The sequence below is a fragment of the Lacerta agilis genome, chromosome 2 (assembly GCF_009819535.1).
Source record: "Lacerta agilis isolate rLacAgi1 chromosome 2, rLacAgi1.pri, whole genome shotgun sequence".
NCBI classification, from domain to species: domain Eukaryota; kingdom Metazoa; phylum Chordata; class Lepidosauria; order Squamata; family Lacertidae; genus Lacerta; species Lacerta agilis.
In genome coordinates this window covers 93,418,352-93,440,164 of record NC_046313.1, presented here as the reverse complement: position 1 = coordinate 93,440,164, position 21,813 = coordinate 93,418,352, and the positions used below count along the sequence as shown (strand labels likewise).

The window sequence follows — 21,813 nt, the reverse complement described above, 5'->3', positions numbered from 1 at the left end:
GGGTGGTCACATCACCCGGACCTGCGTGCTCACGTGTGCATACACACACATACAGTGAAAATGCAGAGCCTAGGGTTGTATAACTCAATAGTTTTATAATGCTCCAAAAGTACAATTAGAGTGCACAAATTAACTTCCTACAGGAGGCCCTGCAACGAAACGGCAGTGATTAATGTTGAATCATTTCTATGCCATAAAAAGGAGTATTCCTGGAATTTATCTCAACTTCCTGACCCTTTTGATTATAACACAACTTTATGTAAGCCTTGAACGTATTTGTGATAGAGCCAAATAATATTGTTATGAACTGGATAATTAGGCCCTGTTGAATTGTGTGTTTTATATTTGTTCTTATGGGCTTCTGTGCTCCTGTTTTGTTGGTTTTATGTTGTGTTTTCTAAACATATCGTTTGTTTTATATTGAGCACTCCTAGAGATTTTTTTTTTTAAAAAAAATATTAAGCTCTTTGTAAATGCAGGAAAATAAATGCATGAGATCATCTTCAAGAGAATTCTCAATCTCTGTTTTCTCCTCATCTCTTGTCACATTTGTAGCTCACTTGCCCTTAGTGTGGCCCAGAGTAATGCACCTCTGCCCCCCCCACCTCATTTTATTGGTGTAACAGCCCAATGAAATAGACATGGCTGAAACATTACTAATTGCCTCAAGGTCATGTCTAAGAAGTGACTTGAGGGCAGGTCTTCCCGCCCAAATTGCAGCACTATCCACTACGTTATACTGTCACACAGCTGATGATGCCACATTGTCTTCTAGTCCAAAGCATCTCAAAAAACAAACTCACTTCCAGCAGCTGGGTGTCATTGCCATTGTAACAGAAAAGGGAAGCGTTCATGGTGAGTTCCAGCAGCTCTTTATATAAAAACACAGTAAAATATCAAACATTAAAAACCTGCCGATACAGGGCTGCCTTCAGATGTTTTCTGAAAGTCAGAGAGTTGTTCATTTCCTTGACATCTGATAGGAGGGTGTTCCACGGGGGGGGGGGGGTGCCACTGCAGAGAAGGTCCTGTGCATGGTTCCCTGTAAGTTCACTTCTCACAGTAAGGGAACCGCCAGACGACCCTCGGAGGAGGGCCTCAGGGTCCAGGCTGAATGACGGGGTTGGAGATGCTCCTTCAGGTATACAGGGCCGAAACTGTTTAGGGATTTAAAAGTCAGCACCAACACATTGAATTGTGCTCTGAAACGTACTGGGAACCAATGTAGGTCTTTCAGGGCTGGTGTTATATGGTCCCAGTGGCCACTCCCAGTCACCTGTCTAGCTGCTGCTAGCCTTTTAACTGTAATCTCAAGCATATCCCTTACACATTTTTTATTGGAAGCATCAATGGCAAAACACTGGCCCATTGCAGGGATCTAGAGACCCTGGATGAAGCCCTCCCAAAGGGCTTGATGACAGGGATCAGTACTGAATTTAAATCAGCTAAATACTAAAAAACCCTGTAACTGGTGAAATTATCTCCCAATGAGGACATTCATTATGGGGTCTGAAAAGAAAGTGTTGCATAAAAGACCTTAAAGCCAAAAAGGAGAGGTGTAATATTGTATTTTTATGTCACAGTAGCCTTTCCTGCCCCTTCACGAAGAGTCGGACACGACTGAACGACTGAACAACAACAGCCTTTCCTGGGACCTTATTTTGAAGGGTAGGTGAGAAAGCCTAATCCTAATAATAATGAAAATAAACTAGAAGGTGCTGTAATTAGTGCCCTTTCAATATGTTCCAGCTCCTTTGGCACTGCCTAAAACAAGCCATCAACTTGTCAAGTGAGCCCTGTACACCTTATAAAACCCATGCTTCTTTGTTTCCTTTTAAATCACATGTGGAGCAGTTACCATCTTTATAATGGTAATGCATCAAGACAAAAGCAAAAGCACTGTCATTGTGCTAGGTCAGATCAAAGCTTTGCTGTGATTACTACTATCTCTGGCCAGTCTCTTGCAGCCCCCGAAACACTTACAAGCGACCCATCAGATTCCAACTGTAATTAATCTGCGTGTCCTGCCTCATGACGGCCAGCATAATGGTCTCATTTTGTATTCAGTGCACCTGCTGGTCCCTTCCTCAGATCCCAGGCACACATCTCGTTCGATGAGGGGCCCCCTCTCCAAGATCAACTTATATCACCTTATATAAAACAAACGAGCACATGTGCTGCCGCCGCCGCCGTGTGATACTGTCAGAAGTCCTTATACTCCTTGGACAAAGAGCAAATTTTGAAAATGCCCCAGGGCGGCAGAAAGTCTTGCTGATCTTGCACCTCAGCCAAGTCGTTCTGTAAGAGGGCCCACAGGCTCCAACGTGCTGGCATAATTGGCCCAGCCCGTCACGTGGACAAAAAGATATGCACCCCTCCCCAGCTCTGCAAAACTGATCTCCTACAATCAGCAGCAACATCTCCAGGAGCCTGGGTGAACGATACCACAATGCCACACTTTGCAGGTAACCCTTCCCATCATTACTTCTGAACAACTTCCTTTTGTTTCACTTTTTTTTTTTCTTTGAGAGAGAGAGAGAGAGGTGTCTTTCAACCTCAAAGTTGGGTCTGCATCACGAAAGGGGGCGGGAGAAGACATTTTGTTGTGACGTTAAGTTGGTTGAACTGTTTATTTTATCTGAAGCCTTGTTGTTTTGGTTTGGTTTGTTTCTCTGTCCAGGAGTGGTGGGAAAGGATGGAGCTGGTGACTGGGAGGAGATGAGTGTATTCGTAACGGTGCTTCCCCGCCTGGCCATGATTTTAAACTGTTGTTATTTGTCCGTCTTGTAACCGTTACTTGCAGTCACAGACTTTGATGTAGTTGGTGGTTGTTTTAGGTAAGGGCAGGGCCTGACAAGTACCCGGGTCATCAAAAGTGGACAAAGTAATTCTTGGTTCGTTGCGGCTGCTAGAGGGAATGTATGATGTTGGAGGTAAGACCACCCATGTAAGGAGAGGGACTTTAGACATTTGGAAGCTTTTCTGGTCCTTCTCCCACCCAACAAGATTTAGGCTCTTATATTAGCCAGTTCTCCTTCCTAATTGTCTTTTATTTATTTATTGCTTGTAAAAATATCAATATACCACTGTATCGTAAAAAAAGTGTCACAGCAATTTACAACTACATAAAAACATAAAACCAGACAATAAATCATAAAAAGTTTAAAGCAAGGGGAAATTAAAAAATAAATAAATTAGAAACAAACACCAATCGACCATTGTATGTGGGATATGTGTGTGCTGATCCTGAACTCTAGGTCATCCCATAATAAAGCCTCAGTCATCCACAATTTGATTGTGGATGAAGCAGCAGCCCAAGTCTGTATTACTGAGACCTTCAGGGGGCGGTAAGGGGGGGGCAGGAGGCCGACCTGACCCAGGTTTGCCAATTTGGGACCTTGGTACCTTGTTGATAGGGATGCTGGTGGCGCTGTGGTCTAAACCACTGTGCCTCTTGGGCTTGCTGATCAGAAGGCGGTTCGATCCCCACAATGGAGTGAGCTCCCGTTGTTCTGTCTCAGCTCCTGCCAACCTAGCAGTTCGAAAGCATACCAGTTCATAGTGGCGGAGGAAGCCGCTTGGCTGCCCAGGGCGGTGAACCCAGCAATGCCAGGGGGCGTGGTTGCCTCGCTCTGCAGCTTGCTCAGGGCCTGGCGGCGGTGCATGGCGCTCCAACGCTGCAGAGCGGTGTCCGCCAGCAGTGGACGGGCTGCGGGGTGGGGCGGCCTCGCACCGGGGCTTGCTCACAGGCCGCCAAGCAGGTTTGCGAGTGGGCTGCGGGGTGAGGCTGCCTCGTTCTGCAACTTGCTCAGGGTTTTACCGGACGGCGGGGCTCGGCTTGGGCATTGCGGCGTGCGCCAAGTGTTGCCCCCCAGGGTGGAACCTAGGGTGCCCCGCCCCCATCGCCCCCACCTTCTTACGCCACTGCCAGTGCAAGTAGATAAATAGGTACCACTGTGGCGGAAAGGTAAACAGCATTTCCATGCGCTCTGGTTTCCATCACGGTGTTCCGTTGCGCCAAACCGGTTTATTTGTGATGTCTGTGGACAGCACAACTGTCTGTGGACAGTTGTCTGTGGACAAACACAGGCTCTCTCAGCCTGAAAGCGAGATGAGCGCCGCAACCCCATAGTCGCCTTTGACTGGACTTAACCGTCCAGGGGTCCTTTACCTTTACTGATAGGGGAGTCACTGTTATTCTTAGGAATTTCATCTCTTTGACAAGGAAACCAGTCCACCTGTGTGTCATTTCTGAAATTACCCTGGTCACTCCCCACTCACTGAATTTGTAAAATTTGCTTACCAAACATCCTCTCAATCTTTGTGACAGATGATCGTTCCACAAACCTATGGGGAGGGGACAGCATTCAGCCCATCTTCAATCTGTTTGATGTTTTGAAAATGGTGGAAAGTTGTATGATTAAATTCTGTGCAGTGCTTTTTCTGACCCTCAGATAACAGGCGGGGGGGGGAGAGTTCAATCTGTGCCCCACTTCTTCCTAGGGAACATGCTTTGCAAAGTATCCAAGGTTGTTATTATTTTGTATATTCTGTTCTTCTGGAGTAAGTACTCAGAGCAGCTTACAAAAAAGAATAAATCAAAAGTTAATATGATGAACTTCACCAAAGGTTTATAATTTATTATATCCAAAGGTATATATTAGTTTATCTGCAAAACACGCATTTCCTCTATTTAAAAATTATAATTTGCATTTACCTAATACTAAAAGTAAATACAAATTATGATTTTTAAATAGAGGAAATATGTGTTTATAATTTGCATTTACCTAATACTAAAAGTAGGGATGCAGGTGGCACTGTGGTCTAAACCACTGAGCCAATATTTCATGTTGGGGAAATATGACTTTGTGACAAAGATTGCTGATAAAACATTGCCGCCTAAAAGATTTGTAATAAAACATTGTTTTCTCTTAGAATGTCCTCTAGTCTTCATTGCTCTGGGGGTATGAATATTATACATTCATGCTTTATATTCCATGTACTGTCAGAAATCTGAATTGCTAACATTTATTGCATGATTGTGTCACTCTTGTTTGAATAATAGCTTCCTACTTCCAAGATGCTCCTAGTTATTGCAAAAGAGCTGTCTTCTGAAACAAGCTAGACATGATCTCCCCTCTCAAAACAACTGAATGCACCTGATAATGTACCTTTCAGGGCTTGTTAGTAGATATATTAACGAATGTTTGCATAAATTCTTGTCTAGATAAGGTCCCATTTGAGCATGTTGTCTGGGGATGCCTCAGTGGCTCATTTTTATGGGCTTGCATAAAGAAATGCATCGTTGTTGCCTAGTGTTAGGATGTGGTGCCCTATTGACTTCTGCACGTGTAATATCCATTATGTATGCCATATTGAATATATAAATGCCATGTTCACTTCTGATCTTATTATGTAGTCAAGCATGATGCTCGGCAGTCATCATTCCCACACCATGTTAGAGACCTGCATTTGGTGTTATAATCCATAAGGGTGGAGTTGGGTTATAAAACTAGAGATGCCAAGGTCATAATTCACGGGCAGCAAGGCACGGTTAGCAATTAGCTGTGCTTTTGTAGGTAAATTATGTAAATCACTGACTTTAAAGTAAGCACTTTTGCCCCTGTTCTTCTTTCCTTTTTTAAATTGAAACTTAGAAAATGCCAACCCATAATAGGGTAAACCCATATTATTTTGCCAACTGCTTTCTACAAATCTATTTTTTCCTTTAAAAATCACACCAAGTTTTTCATCTTCATCACCATCACCTGTAGGTGCCTGAGCAATGGAGATGTCTCACAGATTTTCATTTAAAAACCTCTTGCCTTCGGTCTTTTGTTTTAGAATTATCCATTGGGTCTATAGTTGAGAACCTCAAGAAAGCGAGAGAGATAGCACATGGTCACCCTGGAATTCCTGAAGAGCTAGGATGTTACTTGCAGAAAGCTCTTGCTGCAGCAGGAGGACTGGACCTTTACCTGACAACAGAGGCAAGTTCTAACAGGTAACACATTTATCACTTGGCTGTGACAGAAGGAGAGTCTAATTATCTTGTGCCACCTTCTCTACATTGTGAATGTATAGTTTAATCTATTGTTATGTGTTTGCTCTCTTACTGCCATGAGTGGGATTATCACAAATGTTTTGATGGAAATCTGGAAAAAAGACCACCCCATTAATATTTATTAATGGCCCATGATGGTTAGGTGATTTCTCTTCATGGAATCTAATTGTTAGAAAATGTTTCCTTGATAGTCTCTGTTGCGATTGTTTTGCAACGAGAGAAGAACCAGAGTTTGGTGAGAATGACACTTCTGATCTACCCCTAGTAAAAGGCTGGTGTGTTTGTGTACATGTCTGTTTGTGTGTGAAGGAACAAAAGAAACAATTTTGGGATATTACAGCTTTCCTTCCATGCCAAATTGCAGCATTGAGAGGGGAGTTATATTCCTCAGCGCAAGCAAAAATTATTTAGGGGAGCTCACAATGACAAACTTAAACTCCTGTCAGATAATGATGCAAATAATGAGACATGCAAGTAAAATTGTTACTCATGTGCCTCTCAAGCCAAGCAATGGAGATCAGGAAAATATGGAGATCAGAAAGTTTAATGGGTGAAGCATGGCTCTTATTTCAGTCTGTGAAAACGTATGTAAAACAAATACGAAGTAGATGTGGGCCCACTCCAGTTGTTCAATTATTTTAGGCTACAATATTACACAGGTTGCAATCGTAACCAAGTATACTATTGAATCGGGTTTACTCCCAGATATGTGGGGTTAGGACTTCAGCCTTATTTTGGGAATAAAACTCCATTAAACATTTAGACACTTCAAAGATTGTGCTTTTAGGTGCACCAGAGCTTGGGTCTTCAAATAACTTACCCTGCGAGCATTAATTAATCTGCTAACTAAATTGCTTTAGTAACTAAACTAATTAATTAAGCTAATTTTAGGTATCATTAATTCAGCAGCCTGACTGGGACTGTCATTATTCCTTTCTCAGCTATAATAATAATACCTGGGTTGCTAAATAGTTCCCATTTATCAGCATATATTCTGCTATGGTGGGGGGGGGAGAAGAGAAAAAAGTTTGTTCATTTCTTAGGAGCTACCAATGTGTAAACTGTTCCAGTCTGTAGGTTATGGGAAAACTGAGTGTTAGTTCTGTTGCTGAAATAATAGTCGGTAGTTGTCTTACTAACGCTTGCTGGTGATAATAGCTATACATTATCTTATTAAAGTTGTTCAAGCACTGGCGAGGGGCAGCAAAGAGGTTACCCAAAATGTCTTACTCTTCCAGTCTTGGAGTAGCTGAGCATATCTGTTATGGGTTATGAATTTTTTCTTATATTATGGAAGACTGTGTGGGGAGCAGAGCAGGAACAGATGATGTCTATTTCAAATGCTAGCCTGGAGGTATTCATACCTAAGCCTTCTGGGGTTCTGCTTTCTTCCACTGAGACATATCTCATTTCTTTGAAAGGAGGAGGAATGTTTGGCTATTCAAACATTGCAGCTGGTGTTGCGAACCCCTTAAAAAACAGCTGCATGCAGTGATACTAATTATCTACATTGATTGATATGATTGCATTTATGCCCGGCCTTTTTCTCCGAGGAGCTCAATGTGGTGTACCATGTACATGGTTCTTTCCCTCATCATTTATTACCCACAACAACCCTGTGAGGTAGGTTAGTCAGAGATGCAGGCCAGCACTCTAACCCATGACACCACACTAGCTCAGTGTGGAATAAAGGCATGTAAAATTGTCAAGCAATGCCAATTAGGTGGCCAAAAACAACCAACCACACAAGATGGTTCCGCAATGCTCTCCTTCAGCAAAGTGATCCCACCGAAATGTACAAAACCACTGATCTAGAGCTTACATTTTCTTTGAGGGGTTCATCATTCTGATGTCTGTCGTGCCTGGACAATGACTATTCTTGTACATGGGTGGCCATAGTCATATAAGAAGTGCCTTGCTGGATCATGCCAGAGTTTCCTATCGCTTAACAACAGCAAACTAGGTGGCTCTGAGAATATTATAAGTAGGACTTGAAGATCATGGCCATCTTCTATTACAGGAGTGGGGAGTCTTTGGCCCTCCATATATTGCTGAACTACAACTCCCACCAGCCCTTGAAAGCATAGCCAATGGCCAGGGATGATGGATGTTCAGCAACATCTGGAGACCCAAAGGTTCCCCACACCTGTTCTATTAGTTTTTTAAATAATAATTTTTATTAGTTTTGCAAATATTGCAAACATAACATTCAACTTATATATAATATAGAAAGCATTTGGCTACAACAGCCTGAGACTTTCCTCCTCCTTAACTAATGGTTCCCCCACTTATTATCTAATACTGCATTTTTGGGATTATAATTATTACTATTAAATCCTAATCGTAAATCAACAATTCTTAAATTATACTTTGCAACAATTGATAAAGTCTGCCTTAAAAAACTTCTTGCAACCCTACTAGCGAAGTTAGTTGTTTGCAGTTGTCTTTCAAGTATTCTGTAAATTTATTCCAGTCTTTCAGGAAAGTCTGGTCTTGCTGGTTCCGAATTTTCCCTGTTAGTTTCTCCAACTCGGCATAATCCATTAGTTTCATCTGCCACTCTTCTTTCATTGGTATCTCTTGTTGCTTCCATCGTTGGGCTGATTCTTGCTGCAGTTGTTGCATACACACCTGTTCTATTAGTTGCTCCTGGCACCTGAAAACCAGAAGTATCCATGATGAGATCTGTCCTTCACAAGTTTATCTAAAGCAAGCTAAGCTTGTGGTCATCAACACATATTGCAGTAGCAAATTTTAAAAAAATTAAGCCTAGGGTCATAGCCTAAGGATTCCTTAGAAAGGAGTTTCCAATGAGTTGGTCCTTTTCTTCTTTTTCCATTTATTAGGACAATGTCATCCAAGGATTGCCTTTTGAATGTCCAATTCAGTGAAATGAAGGTCAAGACTAATGAAGAGCAGCTCTCAAGCTATGCAGAAGGTGAGTCCTTTGCATTATGAAATAACTAAGTTTTGCACATTGATAATGGAGTTTAGGCTTTGCATGTCGATAAAATTTGGCGAACCGGAACAAAGGCTTCATCTAATCCTATATGTTTATTCACAAAGCATATTTGGAGTTCCAAATTCTGGATAGAACCAAGGAACCATGAGATGCATACCTGCAAGCATAGAGATGTGATCACATGTTTTATAATTTTCCACTATTTATTTATACCCAAGAGTAGACTAGCTTTATGCCAGTGTAGTTTATATTTATTACAATATCATGTAGTGTATAGGCTGCAACAACTATTTCTTATGGAATGTTGCAGACATCTAGTGAATGTTGTGAATGTTGTTGACTGCCTGCCTGCCTGATTCATCCATTCATTTGTTAAAATACTGAAAGCTTGCCTTTCTGTTTTATGGATCTATAAGTTAGCTGGCTAATATTGGGGGGGGACATTTCGCATTATAATACACAATAAAAACTAAAACAAATAAACACAGCACCAACATCAAGCACACACAACAGAATCAATAAAGCATAATAGAAAAAGCCCTATCCTCTTCATAAAAAATGGGATAAATGGAGCAGGGAATTTAAGGAAGATCTCAATGTGTGGGAAGGTCCACATGGAAGAAAATGGTCCTTAGTGTATCCCAGACCTAGACCATTCTCCAACCTGGTGCCCTCCAGATGTTTGGGACTATAATTCCCATCCACAAATGCTGGCTGGAGGTGATGGGAGTTTTAGTCTGAATCTTTTTGTGAAAACCAGTACAGTGGTACCTCGGGTTATGAACTTAATTCATTCTGGAGTAATAATAATAATAATAATTTATTATTTGTACCCCGCCCATCTGGCTGGGTCTCCCCAGCCACTCTGGGCGGCTTCCACCAAACATTAGAATACATTTAAAATATCACAGTTTAAAAACTTCCCTAAACAGGGCTGCCTTCAGGAATTTTCTGAATGTCAGGTAGTTGTTTATTCCCTTGACTTCTGATGGGAGGGCGTTCCACAGGGCGGGCGCCACTACCGAGAAGGCCCTCTGCCTGGCTCCCTGTAGTTTTGCTTCTCGCAGTGAGGGAACCGACAGAAGGCCCTCGGCGCTGGATCTCAGTGTCCGGGCTGAATGATGGGGCTGGAGACGCTCCTTCAAGTTACAGGACTGAGGCCGTTTAGGGCTTTAAAGGTCAGCACCAACACTTTGAATTGTGCTCGGAAACGTACTGGGAGCCAATGTAGATCTCTCAGGACCGGTGTTATGTGGTCCCGGCGGCCCCTCCCAGTCACCAGTCTAGCTGCCGCATTCTGGATTAATTGCAGTTTCCGGGTCACCTTCAAAGGTAGCCCCACATAGAGCGCATTGCAGTAGTCCAAGCGGGAGATAACTAGAGCATGTACCACTCTGGCGAGACAGAGGCGCGCTTTCAGTGATGGGGCCTCCCACTGCTGGCATGCCACTGGCACACGATTTCTGTTCTCATCCTGGGGTAAAGTACTTTGAATTGGGTCCAGAAACCAACTAGAAGCCAGCGTATGTAAAAGAAACATTTGGTTTGCACAGTTAGCCATCTGGGGGCTGCATTCTGGAACAGTTGTAGTTCCGAAAATTCATTGAAAGCCACACCCTGCCTAAAGTGTGTTACCATTGTCTAGTGGATTCTACCAAATAATGACTTACTTGTTTCTATCCAAAAAAGGATAAAAATGGTGAACTAACTTAAGCTGGTGAAAAGCACCCTTGGCTACTGCCAACTGAGCGTTCTGGGTACTGCTTATGGCAACATCTTAACAGCAGTTTTGAAGGCGGTCAGTTGTATGGACCATACACAGCAAAATCTACAGTTTTTGTACAACAGAGTCCACAGCTCTCTTTCTCCCCGCTTCCTATCCTTGCCACAAAAGGAGGCAATCCTACTACCTGTAATGGTCGCACATTCTAAGTCACATTCATACTTCAATTTTAGAAAAGAGGTCCTTTCCCACAGATATTTACATGTTTTGCATCAACACTCTGAAAAGTATAAGTATGCAGTTTCAGAGGAAGGCTTGCAATCCTATTACAGCCCATAGGCACTCTATTTTTTTTATGTACCCCACAAAGAGATAAAACATAATAGGTGTGCACACCCACAGGCTGAAGACAAGCTTCAACAAACTCCCCTGTATGAATTCAAAATCATGCAAATGGGAGATAAAGATGTGGAGATATAGGGTTGTAGACAACAAAGTTTTAATAGGCCTAATTTACTCATGTCCATTAATTTTAATGTGTCTACTCTGAGTAGGATTAACATTGGATCAAACCCATTGTTGCCATCACACCAGTAGCAACCTATTCTGTTCCTGGAGAATGCACAATCCAAGCATTTGATATGAGTGAACAGCCTTTCCCCCTCAAGCCATCTTTACTTATTTTGCTGGCAGTAAGGATATTAAATTAATGAAGGAGGAGTCAGATTTTTATTCCTGCAAAAATCTGAGTGTTTTATAGAGGATGATTTGTCAGGGATGAATACTGGTCCATTTCAGATTATTTCAACACTTGGTGCCTTTGCGTCTTCTGTAAAGTTATTACACTAAATCGCCAGGTTCGTGCATCCCAGATGTTGCCATCTTTTGAGTAATACATCATCGAAACAAAGTGCCCTGGAAATGTATAGCAGGAACACATTGTTCAAAGGGCAGCAGCGATGATAAATCTCTTAAATGATGTTTCTGTCTGGGGATAATGACTTTAAGAGCAAATGCAAGGTAATCTCATGATTCTCAAACCCCCCACCGACTTAACATGTCCCAGGAACATGATATGTGAAACATCTTGAAGCCTTTTTCACAGGGGCTAATATTCAAATATGCAGCAGTTCAGGCCCTGCTTTAGTTTAGAACAATGCTAGCTGGCATTTATCAAAAAGGCTTTTAACATTTTAAAGGATTGCCTTTTACTTCCTGAAGCTCCATGTTGATGCTGTCACTTTGTGGTTATACTGTAGTCCCAATTCTGAAATGTCCTTTTGTCATCATTCTGTGTGTTCGCTTGCAATTTGAGTACGTCTTGAGTGAAACTCTGGCCCCAACTGCGCTGTAGATCGACAGGAATGCCGTGTTTAACAGACATGGCTTCTCCCCCACAAAAAACTCCATGGGAACCATAATTTATAACTTATAGTGGGGTCTCCATAAGCCACGGAAGCACAACGACAAAATGTAACGTAACAAATCAATTTGTTTCTACTATTAGAAACTTACAACACAGGTTACAAGTCGCTCACCGCAAAGCAATATCTGTGAAAGCCCTACAGACCAGAACCATTTTTAAGCCCTTTTCAGATACTAAGCACACATCCCACAATATTCCTCAAGACCTCCACCGCAAGGGCTAGGAGAGTGTTTTGTTTTCATGGAAATTGCCAGTCTAAGAATCACAGCTCCCCCCTCCCCCCCAGGCAGCTTCTAGTCAGTTTGTATAAATATAAAAGTCTCAGGCAATCAGTCAAAACGCTTTGGACATTGCCAGTGGTACTTGTGTATGTGAAGTCAAAACGGCAGAAATGTGATGTATTTGCATCCTGTTTTCCTTTCTGCCCAGGGCAACTTCACAGGATGCTGGTGCGTATGACGGGAGCCAAAACGATTTTGATAATAGGAAGGCTAAAAGCCCCATCCATTTTGGCTATGGCTGAACTGGTGCCAGAAGATAGCAGCATAACCATATGTGCCACACAGCCCCATTTTGGAGAATCCAGCCAGGAGGCCTTTGATTTCTCAGCTCATGGCAACAAAATGAGGGCACAAATAGGACCAATAATGGACTCATTGGAGGTATGGTTTTGGTTTAAGAATTGTTTGTTGAATCTAAGTGACAAACACTGCTAATTATTGCAAAACTTCACATACACCTGTATTCTAAATTTCCTTCCTGCTTCATTAGACCCACCTAAGGTTGACTCCATGAGCGAAGGTCATACAAATTAGACTAGGCTCATAAGATTAGCCTACCCCACCTTTGCATTAACAAGTTGCCTGCTGCAGAACACTGCGCAAAATACTGAGGGCCTTATCTGGGTTGGGGAGAGGAAAAAATGTATGTACTAATCATCTTGCTCATGAGCCTCCAGGTGATTTACATAAAATGCAGGGAAGGAAAGAGGAAACCAGCCTTCTAGACCTTGACCTTCATACTAACCTGGAGTGGAATTAGGACCAGAAAGATACACATTTTGTGGTTGTAAAGGTCGCCTATCTGTGCTACACAGTGAGAGAGGTTTGAGAGTCAAAAGGAAAAGGGCGCTATTTGCTTCCCCCCCCCCAATCCTCAGATTTCCTCATGCTGCTTCCTTAAATCTGAACTCTTGAGTACTACTGTGTCAGGGAACTGTCCCCGATGCAGCGCAAGGTGGCGGAAGGGCTCTGCGGATGCTACAGAGAGCCCCAGTCCCACCTTGCCAGCAGCACCTCCTCGGGTAGCGAGAGGAGCGGCGAGACGTCCAGCGAGGAGGGGGAGAGTTCACAGGGGAAAGGGAGTAGAGGCTCTGGGGATGCAACAGAGAGCCAACACTCCCCCAGTCCTGAGGGCGATACAGGGGAAACACAATTTCCGCCGCCCCAAAGACGTCGTGGGGTGAAAAAAGAGGATGGAAGGCGGGGTTTTCGTATACCGAAACTCTTTTATTGGGGTCGGAACCGGAAAGGGCCATTCCCGGATACTGACACCGTTTGATACAGACATGAACTTTTAAGCTCTGCACTGTACATAGTTTGCACAATAAAATCTTTAAAGGAAACAACGGAGTCCTGGCTGCTTACTCATGGGCAACTAACCGAGAACCTTACATACTGTATATAGAAATATGGGAGTTGGGGAAGCATGTTCAGGAGGAGGATATAAAGTTGCTCTGGTGGGCTTGCTAGAGATCAGGCCTCCCAGACAGTCAATGATACAGCTTGAAAAAGGCCCAACATCTCACTACCCAGCTGGGCTTTAGTTAGGGTTCACCGAGTTCCTCATATGCTCTTCCTGCTCTTCCTCACTGCAGCTTTCTTTTGCATTATTTCTTCTGTCTTGCCTTTGGTTCTCAGTTAAACAGTCACAAGCTTCTCAGACTATTTTGTCACTGTGTGCTTGACAGGAAATAAATATGTACACCTCAATACAATGATTTTGGCAGATACACTGAGCGGGGTGGGGGGAGAACATTACAGATCACCTGCAATGGTGCAAGGTTTTAAAAATCATTTTGGCTCCCTGCAAAGAGTGTGAAATTAATTGAATTGCTGTTGCTCTCTAGTGCTCATTCAGTGTAACTGACTGTGAATAAAAATATCTAGAGGCAAACAGAGTACATGCAGTGTGAAGATTAAAGAAGGGACCTGGATGGGAGCGAAGACATTTAAAGGAGAGCGCTGCGGTTGATTTTCCGATGGCGTGCTGCAAACGGCCCTTGCAAAAGGCTAAGTGATCTAGATTGTCAAACGCGGCCAGAAGGCAGCACGTTTTCAATACCTCCAAAGTGGGGTTAAGTTGGAAAGAGTCAAAACTCTTTGTAGCACATTTAGCAACTGCTGCTTTTCTCTCAGCCCTGAACATCCAGAATGAGGGAATAGAGGCTCCCAAAGATGGAGGGCAGGAGAGAGAGAGAGAGAGAGAGAGAGAGAGAGAGAGAGAGAGAGAGAGAGAGAGAGAGAGAGAGAGAGAGAGAGAGAGACTGGGAAATGCCAAAAGAGGAATACATATATTGTCTATTTAACCACATGTCTTACCCATGGTGGTCATTGTCCACCAAACATATTGCATTCAGGAATCTCTCTCTCTCTCTCTCTCTCTCTCTCTCTCTCTCTCTCTCTCTCTCTCTCTCACACACACACACACACACACACACACACTGATCAACTGAAAATTTTGTTGCCTACTTTTCAGCTCTTGTTGTGATTGGTTCCACCTTGGACATAGATTACATCTGAGCTTTTGAAGGTCTTGTGGTAGTGGACCTTGCTGCGATCTGAACCACCTTTCATGTGGTTGGGCAGCGGGGAGAGTCTGCAGCCACATCCTTTCAGGTGGCAAGCCTCTTCATATAGAAATTCAGCAGAATGTTCATAGGTTCTCCTCGTGAGCAGTTGTGCATTGGATTGGATTGGATTGTTGTAGCATTAGAGACAATATTGCCCCTTTCTGGTTTATCCCATGTCTGTGGTTAGCTTTCATTCATGAACATTAAAGCGCTGAAGCTCCCGCAAACACAGGGTTTACTAATCTGTATGCATTGGAGCAAGCACATCATCTCTAGTGCAGAGAGGCTTCCTGGTGCCTGAAGGTGCTCCCATTCAAGGGAGAAAAAGGCTTCTTCAGACTGAAGATGAGCTGCAGTAAGCACTCTGGTTAGATGGGCCAAGAAGATTACAATACTGAATGAGGGAAGGAGTTGATCTCAGAGAGAGAAGATAGAGAGAGTGAGAGCGAGTGCAAGAGCGAGAGAGAGAGAGTGTGTAGAGCCATCTTCTCAAATAAGTGCCATATGGAGGTGCCTTATGTGTTCTGCCTGCTTGCCAGATTTGTTCCTTGCCAGTTTGTGTGTGTGTGTGTGGAAGGGAGGGTTGTTTAAGATGACAAAGCCAAAAGACTGAAAAATAATTCATCACGCAGAGGCAAATGAAACCTAGGACGTTAAAGCAAAACCGAGGCAACCCCGGATAGGGCGGACACTTACCCATCACAAAAAAATGTGGTACAGTTTGCATAAATTTTGTGTATATGCTAATTTATTTGCATAGATGTGCAAATTTAGAAATAGCTCCTGTGATTTCCTCGCCATAGTAGGAAGGACTGTGAACAGGTGACGCAGGTGGCCTCCTCAGCCTGCTGACGTGTGCTAACTGTTTTGGGGCAACTGCAAAAAGCCCCGTAGTTCCTCCCTTATAATTCTGTACCTTTAAACTGGACTTGGGCTAGGCAACACTTTAAATAGAAGACTCCTTCAAGAGAACTGCCTGCCATAGTGTAGGACACATGGCCACACTAGGTCTGGAACCAAGAGCAGGAGCCTTCTCTCTCCTTCTGTTGCTCAGCCCAAAGAAATAAGAAGCACCTGGAAGCTCTTGTATGGGCCTGTCCATTTTAGGCGACGGCTCTGGCCAGCTTGTTCAAGATCTCTTTCTAGGATCATTAACACACAGTTGTCTTGCTGTCTGCTTGTTTTGGTGCTTATAGCTTTTTTTAAGTTAATACAAGGAATTATTTTTAGATGTTTATAATTATTTTGTTATGCTACCCTGGGCTTCATAAGAGGAAGGGCAAGGTATTAATTGATCAAATAGAAGCATATAGTGTTGGGCACATAGACTGATATGGAGACCTCACCACTTCTGCTAAGGCTCTCAACACCTTGGCACAGGTGGGTAGCCGTGTTGGTCTGCCATAGTCAAAACAAAATAAAATAAAAAATTATTTCCAGTAGCACCTTAGAGACCAACTAAGTTTGTTCTTGGTATCAGCTTTCGTGTGCATGAACACTTCTTCAGATACACTGAGACGGAAGTCACGAAACCCTTAAATATAGTGAGGGAGTGGGGAGGGGTATTACTCAGAAGGGTGGTGGGAATGGGTGATCAGCTGATAGGTGTGGAAAACCTGTTGACGACTCTTAACGGCTGGAATTAGTCTTGCAGGGAAGGCAAGGGGTGAGATGGCTAAAGATAGCTTTGTCATGTATAATGAGATAAGAATCCAATGTCTTTGTTCAGACCAGGTTTCTCCATGGTTTTAAGTTTGGTGATTAGTTGCAATTCAGCCACTTCTCTTTCCAGTCTATTTCTGAAATTTCTTTGTATTAAGACAGCTACTTTGAGATCTTTTATAGAATGTCCTGGGAGATTGAAGTGTTCTCCTACTGGTTTCTCTGTCTTGTGTATCCTGATATCAGATTGTCAAGCTAAAGCTTTGGTTGAAGTGGAAGGGATCCTATGAAAGCACAAAGTCATGGCATAAGAGGATGGTACTGTACATAACCTGGCATGCTTTCAATGCTTATTAAGTGGGAATAGTAGCATTTGCAGTTATGGGTCAGGACAGTACTAAGCACAGTATTTGGCAGCCAAGAACTGGGGAGAGGGAGAGGGAGGAGGGGAGAGGGAGAGAGGTGCACAGTCCCCCCCCCTCCTCAGCTGATCCGGGCAGATCAGGGTTGCTGCCTTATCTCTGCTTATCAAATAATTTATCTGATAGGAGGGAGCCATTTGCATCTCTGTCAGGGCTCTGGGTTCCACTCTTCCCAGTGTTAAGTCTATTATACTCCCTCCCCCTTTTGTTCCAGGGTGAATAAAATATTGGGGGTGCCCAGGTAAGCCCTGCCTTGAATAATTGATCACAAGATGTAGTCCTCACACACCATTTGAATGGCAATGCCCATCAACTTGGGGCAGGACCCCCCTCAAATATTTTTTTTTTGGGGGGGGAGAAAGGGACCTCAGCCCCTTGGAGTTGGGGCCTATGTTTTTGGCCAAAATTGGTGAGATCTTGTGGGGACCAGATCAGGCCCCTGCAGTGTGGAGTAGCCACCTGTATAATACTAATGGGAGACTCTCACTGAAATTGGCCAGTCTTCCAACACAGATTTCATGGCAGTTCCTCCCCCACCCCATGCTTTGCTCAACACCCAGCCTGCAAAAGACTTCTTGCTCTCCCTTTTGTGACAGTTGGCTGGCTAATAAGGGTGTTCTCCTACTATGGAGTTCAGCTTTTTTCTTAGGAGTTCAACATTGCCCTCTGCCCAAACAGTGCTATGGTGCCTGAGATCAGGCCATATTTGTTACTAGACTCTAGAAACAGGAGAGGATGCCATGGTGGCCATTCAAAGCAAATAAATGCATTTTTTCTCAAATTTCACCCCTGAAAAAGAGGACACATGGTAACCCTATGCAAGATGGCTTTAGTAAATGGGGAATAAGAAAGTGATGTTCAAATAGACAAAGAAAGCCACTAGTATTTATTTATTTCACTTCTACCCCCACATTTTTCTCATAGAATCATAGAATTGATGAGTTGGAAGGGACCCCGAGGGACATCTAGTCCAGCCCCCTGCAATGTAGGAATCCTGCCCACAGGCATCGCTGTGTGGGCTCAAACCACCAGTCTTAAGGTTGACAACCCTGGGAGGTAGGCTAGGTTGAGAGGCAGTGACTGGCCCACGGACACCCAGTGTGCTTGAAGTCTGAGTGGGGATTTGAACCCTAGTCTGCTAGGTCCTAGTCTGAGACACTAACCACTACACAACACTGGCTGTGTATAAAAGATGGCATGGTGCAGAAGGAAGAGGTGTGTCATCCCCCCCAGGGAGCTAGGAAGATGCTGTCCCATTGCCAACGCTAAAGCAAGATTCAGCTGCCAGTCTGGTCGGTTTCTGTACCTGGAATAGGAGAGGGCGCTGTCTTATCCTTTGCTGCCTTAGGCATCAAAATGTTTTGGGCCAGCTTATACGAGACTTTGCTACATGGAGCTTTTCATTGTCTCGCATGGACGCGCCAGTAAGCTAAAGCCAAAGATTTCCTGTGCGGATGCTTTGCAGAAGGTCAAAGGAGGCAAGCTCTAATTCATGCCGCAGATCATAGACTGAAGGATAGGGCAGCCCACAGGCTGCCTAGGTGCTCCAGTAGGGATTTGGGTACACAAGGCAGGGAATTAGCAGATGGTTGTGCACACAGGGCGGACCTACTCTCACACATTCCCCAATCCCTTTGCAGATGCTGTTCTGAACAGCTGCCAAGCAAAATTATCCTGTAGCCTCCTGCTGCACAGGCTTTCTCTGCTTGCTTGGATGCCGAGCAGAACATATGCGGTGGCCTTCCTTTCTCTTTAAGACACCCAGGCCATGTTAAAGCAGCCACTGATATAGCCAGAATCTTCATATCCTGTGGCGGCCACAGGGGTCTTGCCTTTCCTTTGCCTTGTGTCTTAATTCCTCGCCCATAAAAGGGAGACAATTGGCTCATAATAAAAGGATAATGATAATAAGCATGTCGACAACAACAAACAAACATTCAACATTTCGAGTGTTTGTTATGGCAGAAACCATACATTATCGTCCTGGTGGCATGCTACAGGGTCCCCATCGTGTAAGGCACCGTTGTAGCATGTTATTTATTTATCTAGCGGGTTTGGAACTTTTCCCTCACGCCCTCCAGGCTTATTATTATTTTGATGGAGGTGCAGTTTCAGATCGCTCCGTTTGAAAGCCTTAACCAGATAATACCGGGAAGTAATAAGGACGCATTTGCAAAAGCTGCTGGTAATTGCAGCGCCGCTGCGGACGTGTGCGAGGGACTTTGCTGCCTTTGTCATCCCCTCCTCTCGTTTCTTCGACAGGCTAGGTGAAGAGGTTGAAGCGCAGATCTCATTTCCCCCTGTTTGGCTGCTTGTGAAGTCTGCCAACAGAATCCACCTTGACAAAGTCAAGGACTCCACGTTTAATGTTGAGCTGAGTGAATAAATTATGCATGAAATTGTGTCGGAGTCTCTAGTGTGCAGAATTGCTCCTTTTGATATGAAAGGTTAATTCAGAAAGGAGTCCAAAATAGCTGGAAATTGTGGGGATAAGTGGATAGTATTCACTGTTGTGAGCTGTTATTACTAGAAATTGCATTCCCTCTCTAGCTTCCCCCGAGATTTAGCTTTGCCAGTGAATATAAACTGTACTCAATAGAATAGCATCCAGAAGCAACAAGAGTAGATGTCCACATACAGTAAAATATTCCAACAGTGTTTTTAAAAGGGTTGTGTGCTTTCCCCCAGGTATATTAGGTGCCCCTGGGGTAGCCAATGAGGTGCAACTCGCACCATCCTTGAATATTGGCCATAGCTGTTTGGACCTATAGCTCAACAGCATCTGTAGTGCACTTTCTTGGCTACCTGCGCTGTATCCTATGTATTCCACAGTGTAGAAGAATTACAACCTTATTTAGGCCAAGAACAAGGTGCATCACTGGAAATCACCAAGGTGTACCAGCGCCGTATGAAGACAGACTCTCTATATGTGGGCAACCACAGGTGGAGGGCATCTTGCCCTATTTACTATACTGCCCACTATACGTTGGACCCAGGAGGTGATTTCTCACCCTACCATCTGTACAGGAAAGATGTCTCTCCCCACAGCAGAGAAGGTCCTATGGCTTCTTAGCGATGCAAACGCTTCATTGACTCACAAAGTCGCCCTTTTTTCCTCTGGCAGCCAAAAAGATCAGAAAGAAGACCCTGGACAATATAGCATTATTGAACTGTAAGGGAGATGCAGAGATCTAAACAGAGACTGTTATTTGCGGCACGGCATCCCTTTATATGTATTTGTTTTTTATTCAGATTTTTCATGGCCAGTGGCTAGTACGAAAAAGTTACTTGGATTGTGTGGCAGTGGGTTGGAAGTGCCTTCCCTTAGAATTCATCCTTTGTCTGTTTGCTTTAAACTTCAGGGGTGGCCAACTCCCAAGAGACTGCGATCTACTCACAGAGTTAAAAACTGGCAGTGATCAGGTCAAAGTTGTTGAGCTGAGCTTTTTTAGGAAGGAGGAAGGCCCATTTTGGGGGGGTTCGGGTCAAAGTTGATGATTTTTTTTCAGGGAGGAGGTAAAATGTTGACCTTTTTTTAAGGGGAGCCACAGTTGTTCAGCTTCTTTGGGGGGGAGCCAATGATCTACCAGTGATCTACCGCAGGCGTCCAGTGATCTACTGGTAGATCACGATCTACCTGTTGGACATGCCTGTTTTAAAGGAAACCAGAGAGCCATGTTTGAAAGTGTCTGATTGGGCTGTTGGGCGATGTCCAGATTCCAATTTGAATACTCAAAGCACGGCAGGTCTCTTTTCCTTAGGTGTCTCTGCAAAACCAGCTTGAGCGCCGTTCTTGTCTTTGCACAAGCCACTGCCAGCCATTGTCAACCAGCAGTGCAGGGTGAAGCCCACTGTGTATTAAGCTTGTGAAGCTTAGAAATGCTGGTTCGGGTCATGTTGATACACAAAGTGAGAGTTGTAAGAACATGTCTAGACCTGACCAGAACTATCCGGCAGCTGGATTTATTTTTATTTTTAAAGCAAGCAGGCAAGACATTTGCTTGTTTAAAAGCAAGGACACCTGACTTGTTTTGGCCTCGGGGCCAAATAACACATAGCTATGATGTTTCCTTTGATATGGTTATAATATTTTTGATTCCAGGAGTTAGCAGCCGTGGGGAAAGATTTTGATATAGTCTTTATTGATGCCGATCAAAGGAACCCTGCAGAGTACTATCGCTTTGTCATGGAGAACCATTTGCTGAGGATGGATGGGACGCTCTGCATAGAGAACGCCCTCATGAAAGGAGAGGCCTACCTGGAGAATACGGCAGATGAAAATGTATTAGGTGTCAAAAAACTGAATCAAGTAATTAATTCAGATCCTCGCACGGAGCAGGTTAGTGCGATACAATTAAGGGTGACATCAATATTATAATAGCTTTTTGCATGTTTCGGGGTGGAAGCGCTATGTTTGTTTAGGTGCTTCTGCTTGCTCCCTTCCATTTGACATAAACATACTGATTATCTTTATATAAGCTTCCCTCGCTAATAGGAATATATTATAATCACATTAAGGTGAGGTGGGTGGTGACTGAGGACTGAGCCTTCTCTGTTTGTCTCTCCCCCCCCCCCCACCCCTGACTCTGAAATGCTCTGCCTGGTGCCTTGGTGCCAGGTAAAAACAAATCGATTTGCCTGGGCCTTTTGATTTGGTATATGTGCTCTAGTTTTAAAAGTATGTTTGTTATTTTTAGTGCTTA

General features: G+C 43.7%; 1 protein-coding gene across 1 annotated transcript in view; it reads left to right on the top strand.

Moving 5' to 3' along the window:
• The first annotated feature begins 2,406 nt into the window (after positions 1-2,406).
• LOC117041912 overlaps positions 2,407-21,813 on the top strand; it is a 54,357-nt gene continuing 34,950 nt past the window's right edge. Inside the window, exons 1-5 of the mRNA XM_033141234.1 lie at positions 2,407-2,465; positions 5,845-6,004; positions 8,911-9,002; positions 12,605-12,837; positions 21,213-21,449. Of these exons, the coding sequence (XP_032997125.1) occupies positions 2,450-2,465; positions 5,845-6,004; positions 8,911-9,002; positions 12,605-12,837; positions 21,213-21,449 (738 nt within the window). The 5' untranslated portion in view covers positions 2,407-2,449. The remainder of the gene's footprint in view (positions 2,466-5,844; positions 6,005-8,910; positions 9,003-12,604; positions 12,838-21,212; positions 21,450-21,813) is intronic.